Below are 15211 nucleotides of genomic sequence, written 5' to 3'. Positions count from 1 at the left end.
GCTCTTCATCAGATCTGGAAAACGTAATGAATGGCACAAATTAATACAAAATGGAACAGATTGTTTAGCATAAGTAATTTCAAGGGACCAAAATAAAATAAAATAAAAATAAATAAAACTGGTGCCTATCCAAGGATCTCGGCATCTTGGCCATAAATTACAAAAAAAAAAAAAAAATACAATTACACAGCCAGCAGAACATAAAGCTCCCATCTAAGATCTCTGATTCCCCTCAAAAGTCCCTCTCTGCAGCACGTTGCAGTGAAATGGACTGAAAGCTTTCACATATTATTTCAAATGGAAACTGCTTCACTTGAAGAACTGTCAAGTTCACATCATATATACCAGGAGCCAGATAAAAACATACATACTTTTTTTCTGGAAGGTTGCAGCATACATGACTTTATTGCTTAGAATTCAGAAGGACAACACACAAGAACCAAAACCAGAGAGCGAGAAAGCAGGCTGCTCTCTTAAAAAACAGAGAGGCACAACTCACCCAACCTTAGCCGAGGCTGGCTGGTTGCACACTGACTCTGATCCCATGCTTCCATACAGAACCCGCTGCCTGCAAGCAGGACCAGGAAAACCCTGAGAATTCTTTTAATACAGTTTTCAATGCATGATAAGAACCGCACTGTATTTTGCTTTCTGCCTTTCTCTCCTGACTAGGGTGATGGCGTGAAGAGCCATGTGCCTTTACAATGACTCCAATTCAGCAAACCATCATTTTTCAGAAAAGCACATGCTGAACTTAAAAAGGACTTCTGTGGGTACTTTGCTGAACTGGTGCCTATAAGAGGTGCTCTCACATTTTCAGTATATCATTATGTTGACTCTGAAAAATAATTCTGCTTATGAGGAAACACTCTACCTGTGCTCTCCCTAGCCAAGAGCTTCAAAATGGACTAGTCATGTTGGGTGCCCAATCTGAGAGACCTTGAAGGGCCTGAATTTCAGAAAGAGCTGAGGAGCCCCACTCTGAATATCAGGACTTCTTAAGGTCTCTCAAGCTGGACACCCAAAATCAACACTCAGTTTAGAAACTCTTGGCCATTGAGTTCAATTGGATTGTTCACAGTGTAGGGTACCAACCCACATGAGTCAAGCCCACAGTGTCCATGGAAAAAGAAGGCTGAGCTCAGCAGTACGATCTTCCTCAGACAGCCACACACAGCCCCCATGTAGACAAGCCCTTTTGGGCTGATGGCTTATGTAGATTTTTTTTTTTTTTTTAGTGACTTGTGTCTTTAAGGGTATGTCTATATTACAATAAAAAACCTGCAGCATCATGTCTCAGAGCCTGGGTCAACTAACTTGGGATCGCTGGGCTCTGCCTGCGGGGCTAAAAATTGCAGTGTGGACATTCAGGCTCAGGTTGGAGCCTGGGGGTCTGAAAAACACCCCCATCGCGGGGTTTCAGAGCCTGGGCTCCAGTCTGTTCCCAAACGTCTACACTGAAATCTATAGCCCCACAACCTAACCCCAGCCATCACTGTGCTGCAGGGCGTTTTACTGCAGTGTAGACATACCCTAAGGCACAGCCCATGGTAACAGGAATCCTGCAGACTCCGATGAGTGAAAAGGGGCAGGAAAACTGCTGGATATCCCTAGCTGAGAATTTCCTCTCTGTAGGGAAGTAAATCCTCTGGCTTAGAGCTTATGTTGCTGGCCTGCATGCCACCCCAGCTCCTGCACTGTATGGCATAGGGGCATGAACTGCCATGTCTTGAGCATGACAGAACTCTGGTTAAACTGATCTGATGTAATGGCCCTTTGGGGCCATAGCTAGGAGCAGCCCCGGAGCTGGCATAGAACTGGTCCCAGAATTAGGGAGTTGCAACTGACTCCTTTGTTCTCCCAACTGCCACATCACCAAAGTACGTCCAGTCGGAAGAGGGTGCAGCTAAGTGTATGGCTATGTGCAGTCACTGGCTGTGATTGCAGCTCGAGGGGACATGCCTGAGCTAGCTATAACCTCACTAGCACAGGCCCTGGAGCAGTGAAGCTACAGCAGCACCGGTTGGGAGTAATTATCCTGGGTTCTGGGCTCCTTGGTTTGTACAGCCTGGATTGAAGCTTGTGCTGCTGCAGCTTCACTGCTCGAGGACTCGAACTAGCGAGATTAAAGAACTCACAGGCAATGCCTGCAGCCTAGACATGCCCCGCATCTCGGCCTATTGTGCCTCAGGGAGAGTCAGTGCCTCCAGCAGCCCTGGAGAAGGGCAGGCTCTGTGCCACATCTGGACAGCAGTGGTGCTGGAATCACATGGCCTTGCCCTCCCGGAGCACTAGGACTATGACAGTGAGTGTCCCTTCCACCACAGCAAAGATTCTCATGTGATCTAGCCCACACACTCACCCTCACACTGGCTACACATAGTGACACCCTCACATATTGTTCAGCTTTCCCTGCAATGTACAGTGACACAGGGGAAGGGAAGGAACAGACTGGTGTATTTCAAGGGGGAATAACGAGAAATCAGGTGTCTTGTATTTCTGAGCATCTGTGTCTATTTTGATTGCTGCTCTCATTTCAGATCAGCTCCGTGACTCTTCCCACATGAGCTACCAGAGGCATGGAGCTACGGGGACAGCTCTCCAGCTGCTTGTTCTGTGCCATACTCCTAGCAGCGATTCCCTTTTCAGGTAAAAGCATTGTTGGTAAAACACTTCTCTGCAGCACAAAATCCCTGGAGAGAGAGACCCTAAACCTGCACGAAACCCCTGCTGGTATCTGTGTTTCAGCAGAGAAAATGTTTCTGTTTGTGTTACTGAGACACAAACAGGCGATTCAGAAGGCATTTGGGGATCTGGTCCTGGAAGCATCTGGGTGCTCTCAGCTCCTACTGAGCTTGGCATCTCACAGCAGGTTCTCAGCACATTGCCAGTTTCAGACTCTTTGTTAGCCCCAGAGTCATAGAATCATTGAATCATAGAATATCAGGGTTGGAAGGGACCCCAGAAGGTCATCTAGTCCAACCCCCTGCTCAAAGCAGGACCAATTCCCAACTAAATCATCCCAGCCAGGGCTTTGTCAAGCCTGACCTTAAAAACCTCTAAGGAAGGAGATTCTACCACCTCCCTAGGTAACGCATTCCAGTGTTTCACCACCCTCTTAGTGAAAAAGTTTTTCCTAATATCCAATCTAAACCTCCCCCACTGCAACTTGAGACCATTACTCCTCGTTCTGTCATCTGCTACCATTGAGAACAGTCTAGAGCCATCCTCTTTGGAACCCCCTTTCAGGTATTTGAAAGCAGCTATCAAATCCCCCCTCATTCTTCTCTTCTGCAGGCTAAACAATCCCAGCTCCCTCAGCCTCTCCTCATAACTCATGTGTTCCACTCCCCTAATCATTTTTGTTGCCCTTCGCTGGACTCTCTCCAATTTATCCACATCCTTCTTGAAGTGTGGGGCCCAAAACTGGACACAGTACTCCAGATGAGGCCTCACCAATGTCGAATAGAGGGGAACGATCACGTCCCTCGATCTGCTCGCTATGCCCCTACTTATACATCCCAAAATGCCATTGGCCTTCTTGGCAACAAGGGCACACTGCTGACTCATATCCAGCTTCTCGTCCACTGTAACCCCTAGGTCCTTTTCCGCAGAACTGCTGCCTAGCCATTCGGTCCCTAGTCTGTAGCTGTGCATTGGATTCTTCCGTCCTAAGTGCAGGACCCTGCACTTATCCTTATTGAACCTCATCAGATTTCTTTTGGCCCAATCCTCCAATTTGTCTAGGTCTTTCTGTATCCTATCCCTCCCCTCCAGCATATCTACCACTCCTCCCAGTTTAGTATCATCCGCAAATTTGCTGAGAGTGCAATCCACACCATCCTCCAGATCATTTATGAAGATATTGAACAAAACTGGCCCCAGGACCGACCCTTGGGGTACTCCACTTGATACCGGCTGCCAACTAGACATGGAGCCATTGATCACTACCCGTTGAGCCCGACAATCTAGCCAGCTTTCTACCCACCTTGTAGTGCATTCATCCAGCCCATACTTCCTTAACTTGTTGACAAGAATACTGTGGGAGACCGTGTCAAAAGCTTTGCTAAAGTCAAGAAACAATACATCCACTGCTTTCCCTTCATCCACAGAACCATCCACATAAATATAAAGGGAGGGGTAAACACCTTTAAATCCCTCCTGGCCAGAGGAAAAACCCTTTCACCTGTAAAGGGTTAAGAAGCTAAGACAACCTCGCTGGCACCTAACCAAAATGACCAATGAAGAGAAAAGATACTTTCAAAGCTGGAGCAGGGAGAAACAAAGGGTTCTCTCTGTCTGTGTGTTGTTTTTGCCGGGACCAGAGCAGGAATGCAGGTCAGAACTCCTGTAAAGGGTTAATAAGCAATCTAGCTAGATATGTGTTAGATTCTGTTTTGTTTAAATGGCTGATAAAATAAGTTGTGCTGAATGGAATGTATATTCCCGTTTTTGTGTCTTTTTGTAACTTACAGTTTTGCCTAGAGGGATTCTCTATGTTTTGAATCTGATTACCCTGTAAGGTATTTATCACCCTGATTTTACAGAGGTGATTCTTTTACTTTTTCTTCAATTAAAATTCTTCTTTTAAGAACCTGATTGCTTTTTCCTTGTTCTTAAGATCCAAGGGTTTGGGTCTGTGTTCACCTATGCAAATTAGTGAGGATTTTTATCAAGCCTTCCCCAGAAAAGGGGGTATAGGGCTTGGGGGGATTTTGGGGGCAAAGATGTTTCCAAGTGGGCTCTTTCCCGGTTATATTTTGTTAGATGCTTGGTGGTGGCAGCAATAAAGTCCAGCGGCAAAAGGTAAAATAGTTTATACCTTGGGGAAGTTTTAACCTAAGCTGGTAAAAATAAGCTTAGGGTTTTTTTCATGCAGGTCCCCACATCTGTACCCTGGAGTTCAGAGTGGGGAAGGAAACTTGACACCCAGTTTCTCCAGTGAGATGCTCAGTTCATTATGGATCTGCGGTCAGTACGAGGTATGATTGGTCTGCTCTGGGGATCTGCTCCAATTCTAGCCATCGGGGAAAGATGACCAGTGCAAAGCCCTTTTATAGACAAAAACACCCCCACCCCCGCCACACGCACAATATGGCTTGGTTGAGCTTATCCCAGTTTTAAACTGGATACACAGCACTAATGGAAATGACATCATGTTCTGTCTATATTTACAGATTTCAGAGTAACAGCCGTGTTAGTCTGTATTCTCAAAAAGAAAAGGAGTACTTGTGGCACCATAGAGACTAACCAATTTATTTGAGCATGAGCTTTCGTGAGCTACAGCTCACTTCATCGGATGCATCCGATGAAGTGAGCTGTAGCTCACGAAAGCTCATGCTCAAATAAATTGGTTAGTCTCTAAGGTGCCACAAGTACTCCTTTTCTTTTTGTCTATATTTAGACATTTGTGCTGGTGGCTGATGGCTGGAATAGGGCAAACACAGGGTTGAAATTTTGATTTGAAACTTTTGTTTCAATAGAAAAATGTCCTTTTCCCAACAATAAATTTATGTTTTTTCAACAGACCTCCTTCCCCATCAGATTATCAGTTTGGGATTTTTTCCCCTCCTTTTTCTTTTTTCTTTTCTTTTCTTTTCTTTTCTTTTTTTTGCCTTTCTTCATTCTCTCCCCTCTTTTCCAATTTTACCATTGAAAAAGGAGAAAAGTGGAAAAAAAAGCAGACAGCACTTCCCCCCCCCCCCCCGCAAAAAAGAAAAGAAAATATATTTTATTAGAACATTGGGAAAAAATGGGGAAAAAAGCTCTCATAGAGCAGCCCTAAGATCTCCCAGGGAGGCTCTAATTCAGTGGTTCTTAACCTTTACTGCAGCCTTCACCCCTTTGGTTCTCAAAATATGTTCTCGCACCTCTTATCAAAAATGGTTGAAATAGGTCAGTTCTTTAAACCTGTTTGTATATTACTGTAATCTTTAAAAAATGTGTAATGTTAATAAATACATAGGATGGATGAAACAAAGTAGTTGTACTTATGTGCCTGTGCTTAATTTGTGTTTTCAATTATTTACCTTCTAAAAAAATCTGGCATGTCTCACACCCCCAGAAAGGTCATTTCGCAACCCCAGGGGGTGCGTGCACCCCAGGTTAAGAACCACTGCTCTAATTATTTGGTATGTTTTATCTGTTATACAATGTCTTGTACACTGATGGTGCAATAACAAAATGTGTCTTCATTCTTCTTCTTTGATTCCCATCTGTCAGCTCAGCAGCTATGATTAGGGTTGGGTGATGTCTTTCCACCACTTTCTGTCTTGAACCAGCTTCATGGCTTCCTTTCTCTTTTTGTTCTATGTCATTGTATCTACGCAGTGCATTCTCAGTCTTCCTCTATTTCTAGGTTTCAGAGTAACAGCCGTGTTAGTCTGTATTCGCAAAAAGAAAAGGAATACTTGTGGCACCTTAGAGACTAACCAATTTATTTGAGCATGAGCTTTCGTGAGCTACAGCTCACTTCATCGGATGCATGCCATGGAAGTTCCTTGCACTCTGGTATGTATTGACAATATGGTATCCTTTTTAGGCCCATTCCTGACACATATCCAAACCATCACAGTTATCCTTCTTCAATCTTCTGTAACAGGGTTGTTTCTTGTCCCAGACATTTTCTTCTCATTTCATTTTTTAAAATTTTCTGCAGTCTTGAAACTCTCAGTATACCCCTCAGCCAGTTCATTTCTGCAGGCAATGTCTTCTGTTTGTTAGCTTTCCTCATACTCCAGCGTTCCAATCTGCAGCGCAGTATCGGCACGAGAGTTTCTTTGTTATTGAAATGTATTGAGGCTTCCAGATGTTGCAGTTTTCCAAATGCAGTAACAGCTAGTCCAATTTTTCTTTTTACTTCATCTTCACAATTCCCATGCTTTGATACTAATCCTCACTTTTTCTCACTTGTTCTAGTTCTTTGTCTCCACCTTTGATCTTTATCTCTTCCTCTTGTCTTCCAATTGCCATATTTTTTTGTCTTCCCTGTGTTGATGTTCAGTCTGAATTTTCTCCTTTCCCAGTCTAGCTGGTCAGTAATTCTTTGTAACTCCTCCTTGGTCAATGCTATGAGTCAATATAACCTGCGAAACTCAGGTTCTTAACAATAAGAATGATCTTAGATCCTTAATAAACAATAACAAAAGCATTCAATTGCATATTTGCAGAGTATTTCCACTCTTAAATTTATGAAGATAGATTCCTGTCCCACTGCTTGGAATTCATGTCTATTACAGACACCCTCAGTTTTGTTCTGGACAAACCCTCAGGGTACGATTACACTGCAGTCGGAAGACTGATTGAGCTCAGGTAGGAAGCTTGAATCTAGCTAGCTTGGTTAAAAATACCATTGAAGACACAGCTGCATGAACTCCTGTGTGAGTTAGGAATGTGAATATGTACCCAGAGTTCAGGGTGGGTTTATACATCCAAATCCCATGCCACCATGTGTTCATTGCTCTTTTTACCCATGCTAGCTCGATCCAAGCTAGCACTGGAATGCCAACTGAGCTGCAATCACTCCTCCAGTTGCAGTGTGGACTCTCCCTCATTTAGGTTTGCTTCTTTCAGAGAGTTTTGAAGTCAGCTCACATGAACCAGCCCGTGGAACTGCTCCGCTCTGCAAGGGGCTGCAAGCTGCATGTAGCAGGCTGTGTACACCTAGGAGCTCTGGCGTAGGACAACTCCCCACCAGCCCCTTACTCTAAACTGTGCCTGTATGGAGCAACTGAACCCTAAACACATGGAATATGAAACACTGGACCTGATTTTCAGTCACACCAAGGACTTCTTATGCTGCACTATCAATGTAAAGGGGTCTTAAAATGGGCAGAAATGGCCCCTTGAGAATAGGCCCAGGGCAGGTCTCTGGCTGGCTTAATGGCTTTGCACCCACTCAGCACCCAGCCTCCAACAGAAGGGCAGATTGGGATGTGTTAGGCACCTGGGAAGAGCTCAATGCACCATGGATGTCCTCTGCTTACTAGGGCCCATGGGGACCAGCTGCTCTAACTTACACCAGGGGGCTGGACCGGCCTTACCTGGCCCCAGAATACAGAGAGAGTGAAGGTGGTTTAAAGCCCTTTCTCTCTTCCATTCTTGCCCCAAGTGCAGGGACTAGGGAGCGGAGAAACAAGCCCAGCCCTCTGAGATCCCTGTCTAAGGGATTGTCTGTGCTTCAGTGTAGACTCACACTACAGCAACAGAAGGGGTTCTCCCATCACTGTAGTGAATTCATCTCCCCGAGAGGCGATAGCTAGGTTGACAGAAGAATTCTTGCATCAGCCTAGTTCTGTCTATACTGGGGTTAAATCAGCTTAACTGCACCACTCAAGGGTGTGGATTTTTCACCCCCCCTAAGCAATGAAGCTGGGTCGACCTAACTTTTGAGGGTAGACCTGGCCTGAGTATTGGCATTGGCATGTGACATTTTGGAGGCCAGGCAGCCATACAACTTGCTATTTATTGTGGAGACTCGTCATGATCTGGAATTCCCAGGAGGAGCAGGTGAAGAATTTATTTGAACTCCAGTAACAAAAACACAGAAACTGGGACAGTGTCCTAAAATAAATTCATAACAAAGGGACAATGCTGTTTCCCTGAGGATAGTCCCTTCCCAATCTTTCTCATCTTGTTTTAGCTGTTGCTTCCGTGTCCATCGACGTGCTGGGTCCCCAGGACCAGGAGATTGAACTAGCCTGCAGGTCAACAGGGTGGTTCCCTAGCCCTGAAGTCCACTGGGTTACAAAGAATGGGCAGGATCTGCAGCCTGTGACCAAAACAGAGCAGGATCATGAACTTCTGTTCAGTGTTCTGAGTCACGTCACCATCCTGGGAGAGGAAACTGGAGAAATCAGCTGTGTTATCCAGAACAGCCTGCTGAAAACAGAACAGAAATCTGTCATTCTCCTCTCAGGTGAGCCCTATGCATCATGCTTTAACCTTGGAGCTGCTTCTCTGCCCAGAGTCATGTCCCATCAGGCTCTTGTGTCCCTATTATCGATATAAGAATGTGGCAGAACACAGCTTCTCACATAACTCAAAAGGATGCTGCCCTAATACTGTTAGAAGGGCCCCATTGTGTTAGATGCTGTACAAATAACTAAACTAGACAGTCTCTGCCCCAGAGAGCTCACAGGGTAGGATTAGAACAGGAAGAAACATATAAAAGGGTAAACTGGGTGGAAAAGGCAACAGGAAAAGAGGTAGATTTTGCCTGCAGTGTGACTTTGTGGACAAAGCACTGGACTGGGACTCAGGAGAAGTGGGTTCTGTTCCCAGCTCCGCCACTGGCCTGCAGGGAGACCTTGGGCAAGTCACTTCCCCTCCCTGTGCCTCAGTTTCCCCATTCGTAAAATGCGGATAATGATATTGCTCTCTTTTGAGATACACTGATAAAATAAAAGGAGTACTTGTGGCACCTTAGAGACTAACCAATTTATTAGAGCATAAGCTTTCGTGAGCTACAGCTCACTTCATCAGATGCATATCGTGGAAACTGCAGCAGACTTTATATATACACAGAGAATATGAACCAATACCTCCTCCCTGCACAGAGAGGGGAAGTGACTTGCCCAAGGTCTCCCTGCAGGCCAGTGGCGGAGCTGGGAACAGAACCCACTTCTCCTGAGTCCCAGTCCAGTGCTTTGTCCACAAAGTCACACTGCAGGCAAAATCTACCTCTTTTCCTGTTGCCTTTTCCACCCAGTTTACCCTCTCCACAGTGGGGTGGGAGGAGGTATTGGTTCTTTTAAGAGACTACAGTTAAAACACAGTAGTAATAATAATAATAATGAACAGTGTTAGATGTTTGGTCTCCCCTGTCAGGTGCTTTTCTTTGCTCTTCCAAAATGCAAGTGGCTTTTTACACTAATGATACTTATCTATGTGAAATCAACCCAGTGTAGAGGGCTCACATAATGCCTATACACCACTTAAGTCACTTAAGTTCTACTTAAGTCCTATTTTGAGTGTCACGTAGGTCTTGTGTTGGCTCTCCGCATAGGAGGGAACGAACTTCACCCATCTGGCTTTATAAACAAATCCTCACAAAACTCCTTGGAAGCAGATGAGTAGTATTATCGATATTTAGAGATCATAGAATATCAGGGTTGGAAGGGACCTCAGGAGGTCATCTAGTCCAACCCCCTGCTCAAAGCAGGACCAATCCCCAACTAAATCATCCCAGCCAGGGCTTTGTCAAGCCTGACCTTAAAAACTTCTAAGGAAGGAGATTCCACCACCTCCCTAGGTAACCCATTCCAGTGCTTCATCACCCTCCTAGTAAAAAAGTTTTTCCTAATATCCAACCTAAACCTCCCCCACTGCAACTTGAGACCATTACTCCTTGTTCTGTCATCTGCTACCACTGAGAACAGTCTAGAGCCATCCTCTTTGGAACCCCCTTTCAGGTAGTTGAAAACAGCTATCAAATCCCCCCTCATTCTTCTCTTCTGCAGACTAAACAATCCCAGTTCCCTCAGCCTCTCCTCATAACTCATGTGTTCCAGTCCCCTAATTATTTTTGTTGCCCTTCGCTGGACTCTCTCCAATTTGTCCACAACCTTCTTGTAGTGTGGGGCCCAAAACGGGACAGTACTCCAGATGAGGCCTCACCAATGTCGAATAGAGGGGAACGATCACGTCCCTTGATCTGCTGGCAATGCTACTTATATGGCCCCAAATGCCATTAGCTTTCTTGGCAACAAGGACACACTGTTGACTCATATCCAGCTTCTTGTCTGCTGTCACCCCTAGGTCCTTCTCTGCAGATCTGCTGCCGAGCCATTCAGTCCCTAGTTTGTAACGGTGCATTGGATTCTTCCATCCTAAGTGCAGGACTCTGCACTTGTCCTTGTTCAACCTCATCAGATTTCTTTTGGCCCAATCCCTCTGTATCCTATCCCTACCCTTCAGCATATCTCCCACTCCTCCCAGTTTAGTATCATCTGCAAACTTGCTGAGGGTGCAATCCACGCCATCCTCCAGATCATTAATGAAGATATTGAACAAAACCGGCCGCAGGACCGACCCTTGGGGCACTCCACTTGATAACAGCTGCCAACTAGACATGGAGCCATTGATCACTGCCCGTTGAGCCCAACGATCTAGCCAACTTTCTACCCACCTTGTAGTGCATCCATCCAGCCCATACTTCCCTAACTTGCTGACACGAATACTGTGGGAGACCGTGTCAAAAGCTTTGCTAAAGTCAAGGAATAACACGTCCACTGCTTTCCCTTCATCCACAGAACCAGTTATCTTATCATAGAAGGCAATTAGATTAGTCAGGCATGACTTGCCCTTGGTGAATTAATGCTGACTGTTCCTGATCACTTTCCTCTCCTCCAAGTGCTTCAAAATTGATTCCTTGAGGACCTGCTTCATGATTTTTCCAGGGACTGAGGTGAGGCTGACTGGCCTGTAGTTCCCAGGATCCTCCTCCTTTCCTTTTTTAGAGATTGGCACTACATTAGCCTTTTCCAGTCATCTGGGACTTCCCCGGATCGCCATGAATTTTCAAAGATAATGGACAATGGCTCCGCGATCACATCCGCCAACTCCTTTAGCACTCTTGGATGCAACGCATCCGGCCCCATGGACTTGTGCATATCCAGCTTTTCTAAATAGTCCTGAACCACTTCTTTCTTCACAGAGGGCTGGCCACCTCCTCCCCATGCTGTGCTGCCCAGTGCAGTAGTCTGGGAGCTGACCTTGTTCGTGAAGACAGAGGCAAAAAAAGCATTGAGTACATTAGCTTTTTCCACATCCTCTGTCACTAGGTTGCCTCCCTCATTCAGTAAGGAGCCCACACTTTCCTTGACTTTCTTCTTGTTGCTAACATACCTGAAGAAACCCTTCTTGTTCCTCTTAACATCTCTTGCTAGCTGCAACTCCAGGTGTGATTTGGCCTTCCTGATTTCACTCCTGCATGCCCGAGCAATATTTTTGTACTCCTCCCTGGTCATTTGTCCAATCTTCCACTTCTTGTAAGCTTCTTTTTTGTATTTAAGATTAGCAAGGATTTCACTGTTAAGCCAAGCTGGTCGCCTGCCATATTTACTATTCTTTCTACACATCGGGACAGTTTGTCCCTGTAACCTCAATAAGGATTCTTTAAAATACAGCCAGCTCTCCTGGACTCCTTTTCCCCTCATGTTATTCTCCCAGAGGATCCTGCCCATCAGTTCCCTGAGGGAGTCAAAGTCTGCTTTTCTGAAGTTCAGGGTCCGTATTCTGCTGCTTTCCTTTCTTCCTTGTGTCAGGATTCTGAACTCGACCATCTCATGGTCACTGCCTCCCAGGTTCCCATCCACTTTTGCTTCCCCTACTAATTCTTCCCAGTTTGTGAGCAGCAGGTCAAGAAGAGCTCCGTCCCTAGTTGGTTCCTTCAGCACTTGCAGCAGGAAATTGTCCCCTACATTTTCCAAAAACTTCCTGGATTGTCTGTGCACCGCTGTATTGCTCTCCCAGCAGATATCAGGATGATTGAAGTCGCCCATGAGAACTGGGGCATGCGATCTAGTAGCTTCTGCGAGTTGCCGGAAGAAAGCCTTGTCCACCTCATCCCCCTGGTCTGGTGGTCTATAGCAGACCACCACCACGACATCACCCTTGTTGCTCACACTTCTAAACTTAATCCATAGACTCTCAGGTTTTTCTGCAGTTTCATACTTGAGCTCTGAGCAGTTATACTGCTCCCTTACATACAGTGCAACTCCCAGACCTTTTCTACCCTGCCTGTCCTTCCTGAACAGTTTATACCCATCCATGACAGTACTCCCGTCATGCGAGTTATCCCACCAAGTCTCTGTTATTCCAATCACATCATAATTCCGTGACTTTGCCAGGACCTCCAGTTCTCCCTGCTTGTTTCCCAGGCTTTGTGTGGAAAACAGACGACGATGAGGGAATATGATAGAGGTCTATAAAATCATGACTGGTGTGGAGAAAGTGAATAAGGAAGTTTCTTTTACCCCTTCACATAACACAAAAACCAGGGGTCACCCAGTGAAATGAATAGGCAGCAGGATTAAAAGAAACAAAAGGAAGTACTTCTTCACACAGCGCACCAGTCAACCTGTAAAACTCGTTGCTGGGGATGTTGTTAAGACCAAGACTGTAACAAGGTTCAAGAAAGTACTTTATATAAGTTCATGGAGGACACGTCCATCAAAGACTATTAGACAAGATGATCAGGGATGCAACCCCATGCTCTGAGCATCCCTAACCTCTAATTGCCAGAAGTAGGGAAGTGGATGATATGGGATGGATTACTTGATGATTGCCTGTTCTGTTCATTGCCTCTGAAGCACCTGACACTGGCCACTGTTGGAAGACAGGATACTGGGCCAGATGGGCCATTGGTCTGACCCATTATGGCTGTTCTTATTTTATAGAAAATGAACATACAAATAAATAACACTCCTTCCTCCCTTGCCCAGTGTTTGACACCTTATAGTCTTCCAGAAACCCTATTGGTTTTAGCTTCCCTTACATCTACAAGACTTAGCAGTATTCCCTAATTTACATCTAGAGAATATTGCTAAAACCAGAATGAATTTTTTAATGCACCGATTGTAATCATGGGAGGGGAAGAGTTCATTTCAGAAATTATAATATTTCTATTTTCTACAATTTAAGTGTGAGTGAAACGGATAAAAAAATCAGCACAGATTCACTGCTGCCCTCCCCGAGAGTCTTTGACAAGGAAAGCCAATATTGAAATATACACATTTTTATTTTGGAAAACTAAATGAACTAAGGGTTAAATCCTGTTCTCGTTCATGTTAGATCTGGTAAAAAAAAGTTTTCAACCATATTTTTCCTGATTTTTCACTGAAAATATTGTTTTTCAGGAAAATCTCATTTGATTTTTGGTCAGGAAATTTTGAAATAAAATAAAGATGTTCATTGAGACTGGAATGGAGTGTTTTATTTTGATTTTTTTTGAAGGGGAAAAAAACCTTGACTTTTCAACCAACTCTAAAGAGTACTCTTGTGAATAAGGTGAGTAAAACTCGGCTCAAAGCATCGGTACTGTGATATGGGGAATACCCACATCTCTCACTGAAAACAGTGGGAGCTGAGGACACAGCATCTCAGGAGATGGAGCCTTAAAATGTATCTTCCCTGAGCAGAGGTTTTGTGTTGGTCAAACACATTGTAACAAAAAATAAAGACTGAAAATATTTCCCAAGGAACGGCAACATCAATATCCCTCTGGTTGTAGAGCTGTTCTCAGATTTTTCAGAAACAAACATACTTACCATTTCCCCTCAGGAGTGGTCTTGCAAAGCAAATAAACAAACCAACCAACCAGTTAAAATCATCTAGAGCAGTGGTTCTCAAAGCTGGTCCGCCACTTTTTCAGGGAAAGCCCCTGCTGGGCCGGACCGGTTTGTTTACCTGCCATGTCCGCACATTCAGCTGATTGTGGCTCCCACTGGCAGCGGTTTGCTGCTCCAGGCCAATGGGGTCTGCGGGAAGCGGCGCAGTCCAAGGGGGTTTTACCTGCCCTATCCGCAGGTTCAGCCGATCGTGGCTCCCACTAGCCGCAGTTTGCTGCTCCAGGCCAATGGGGGCTGCGGGAAGCGGGTGCCATCCAAGGGACATGCTGGCCGCCCTTCCCGCAGCCCCCTTTGGCCTGGAGCGGTGAACCGCGGCCAGTGGGAGCCGCAATCGGCTGAATCTGCGGATGCGGCAGGTAAACAAACTGGTCCAGCCCGGCAGGGGCTTTCGCTGAACAAACAGCAGACTGGCTTTGAGAACCACTGATCTAGACATGATGTTAAAATATTCTCTGATACAAAAGCATGAACCAGATTTACAGATTTGATTCTGGGTGAGTGCCTTAGGAGATGCAGAACTAGATACAGCAGCAAGACATGACCCAGGAGGAGGTCAGACTAGATGGTCACAATGATCTTTTTCTGGCCTTAGTAAGTAGGCATCTATAAAATGCACATTTCTTTTAAGGACTAAATGTACTCCCTCAGAATTGATTTTAGAGTTTTTATATTTAAAGAATTTGGTCACAGAAACAGATATGACACTTCAGATCGAACCCATATCTCAATCTCTTTGGAGAAGCAAAATAGCAGAAATTGATTACTTATAATTTGTATTCAGAGAACAACTACCCACTCTTCCAGTAGATGGGGTGAATCTGCTAATGCTGATACTTCTGCTACTACCCAGTTGTAAACGC

General features: G+C 45.1%; 1 protein-coding gene across 3 annotated transcripts in view; it reads left to right on the top strand.

The window, feature by feature from the left end:
• The window catches only part of LOC140902056 (butyrophilin subfamily 3 member A2-like), a 47814-nt gene that overhangs the window by 10684 nt on the left and 21919 nt on the right, over nt 1–15211 (top strand). For 2 of the 3 annotated variants that reach the window (XM_073321698.1, XM_073321699.1), the window contains exons 2-4: nt 2541–2649; nt 8642–8917; nt 13957–14010. In XM_073321698.1, the coding sequence (XP_073177799.1) occupies nt 2580–2649; nt 8642–8917; nt 13957–14009 (399 nt within the window). In that variant the 5' untranslated portion in view covers nt 2541–2579 and the 3' untranslated portion in view covers nt 14010. The remainder of the gene's footprint in view (nt 1–2540; nt 2650–8641; nt 8918–13956; nt 14011–15211) is intronic. The other variant, XM_073321700.1, reaches the window with a different exon arrangement.

The sequence above is a fragment of the Lepidochelys kempii genome, chromosome 23 (genome assembly GCF_965140265.1).
Source record: "Lepidochelys kempii isolate rLepKem1 chromosome 23, rLepKem1.hap2, whole genome shotgun sequence".
Classification (NCBI taxonomy): Eukaryota; Metazoa; Chordata; order Testudines; family Cheloniidae; genus Lepidochelys; species Lepidochelys kempii.
The sequence above is the reverse complement of the archived record's forward strand: the minus strand, read 5'-3'. Positions and strand labels throughout refer to the sequence as shown.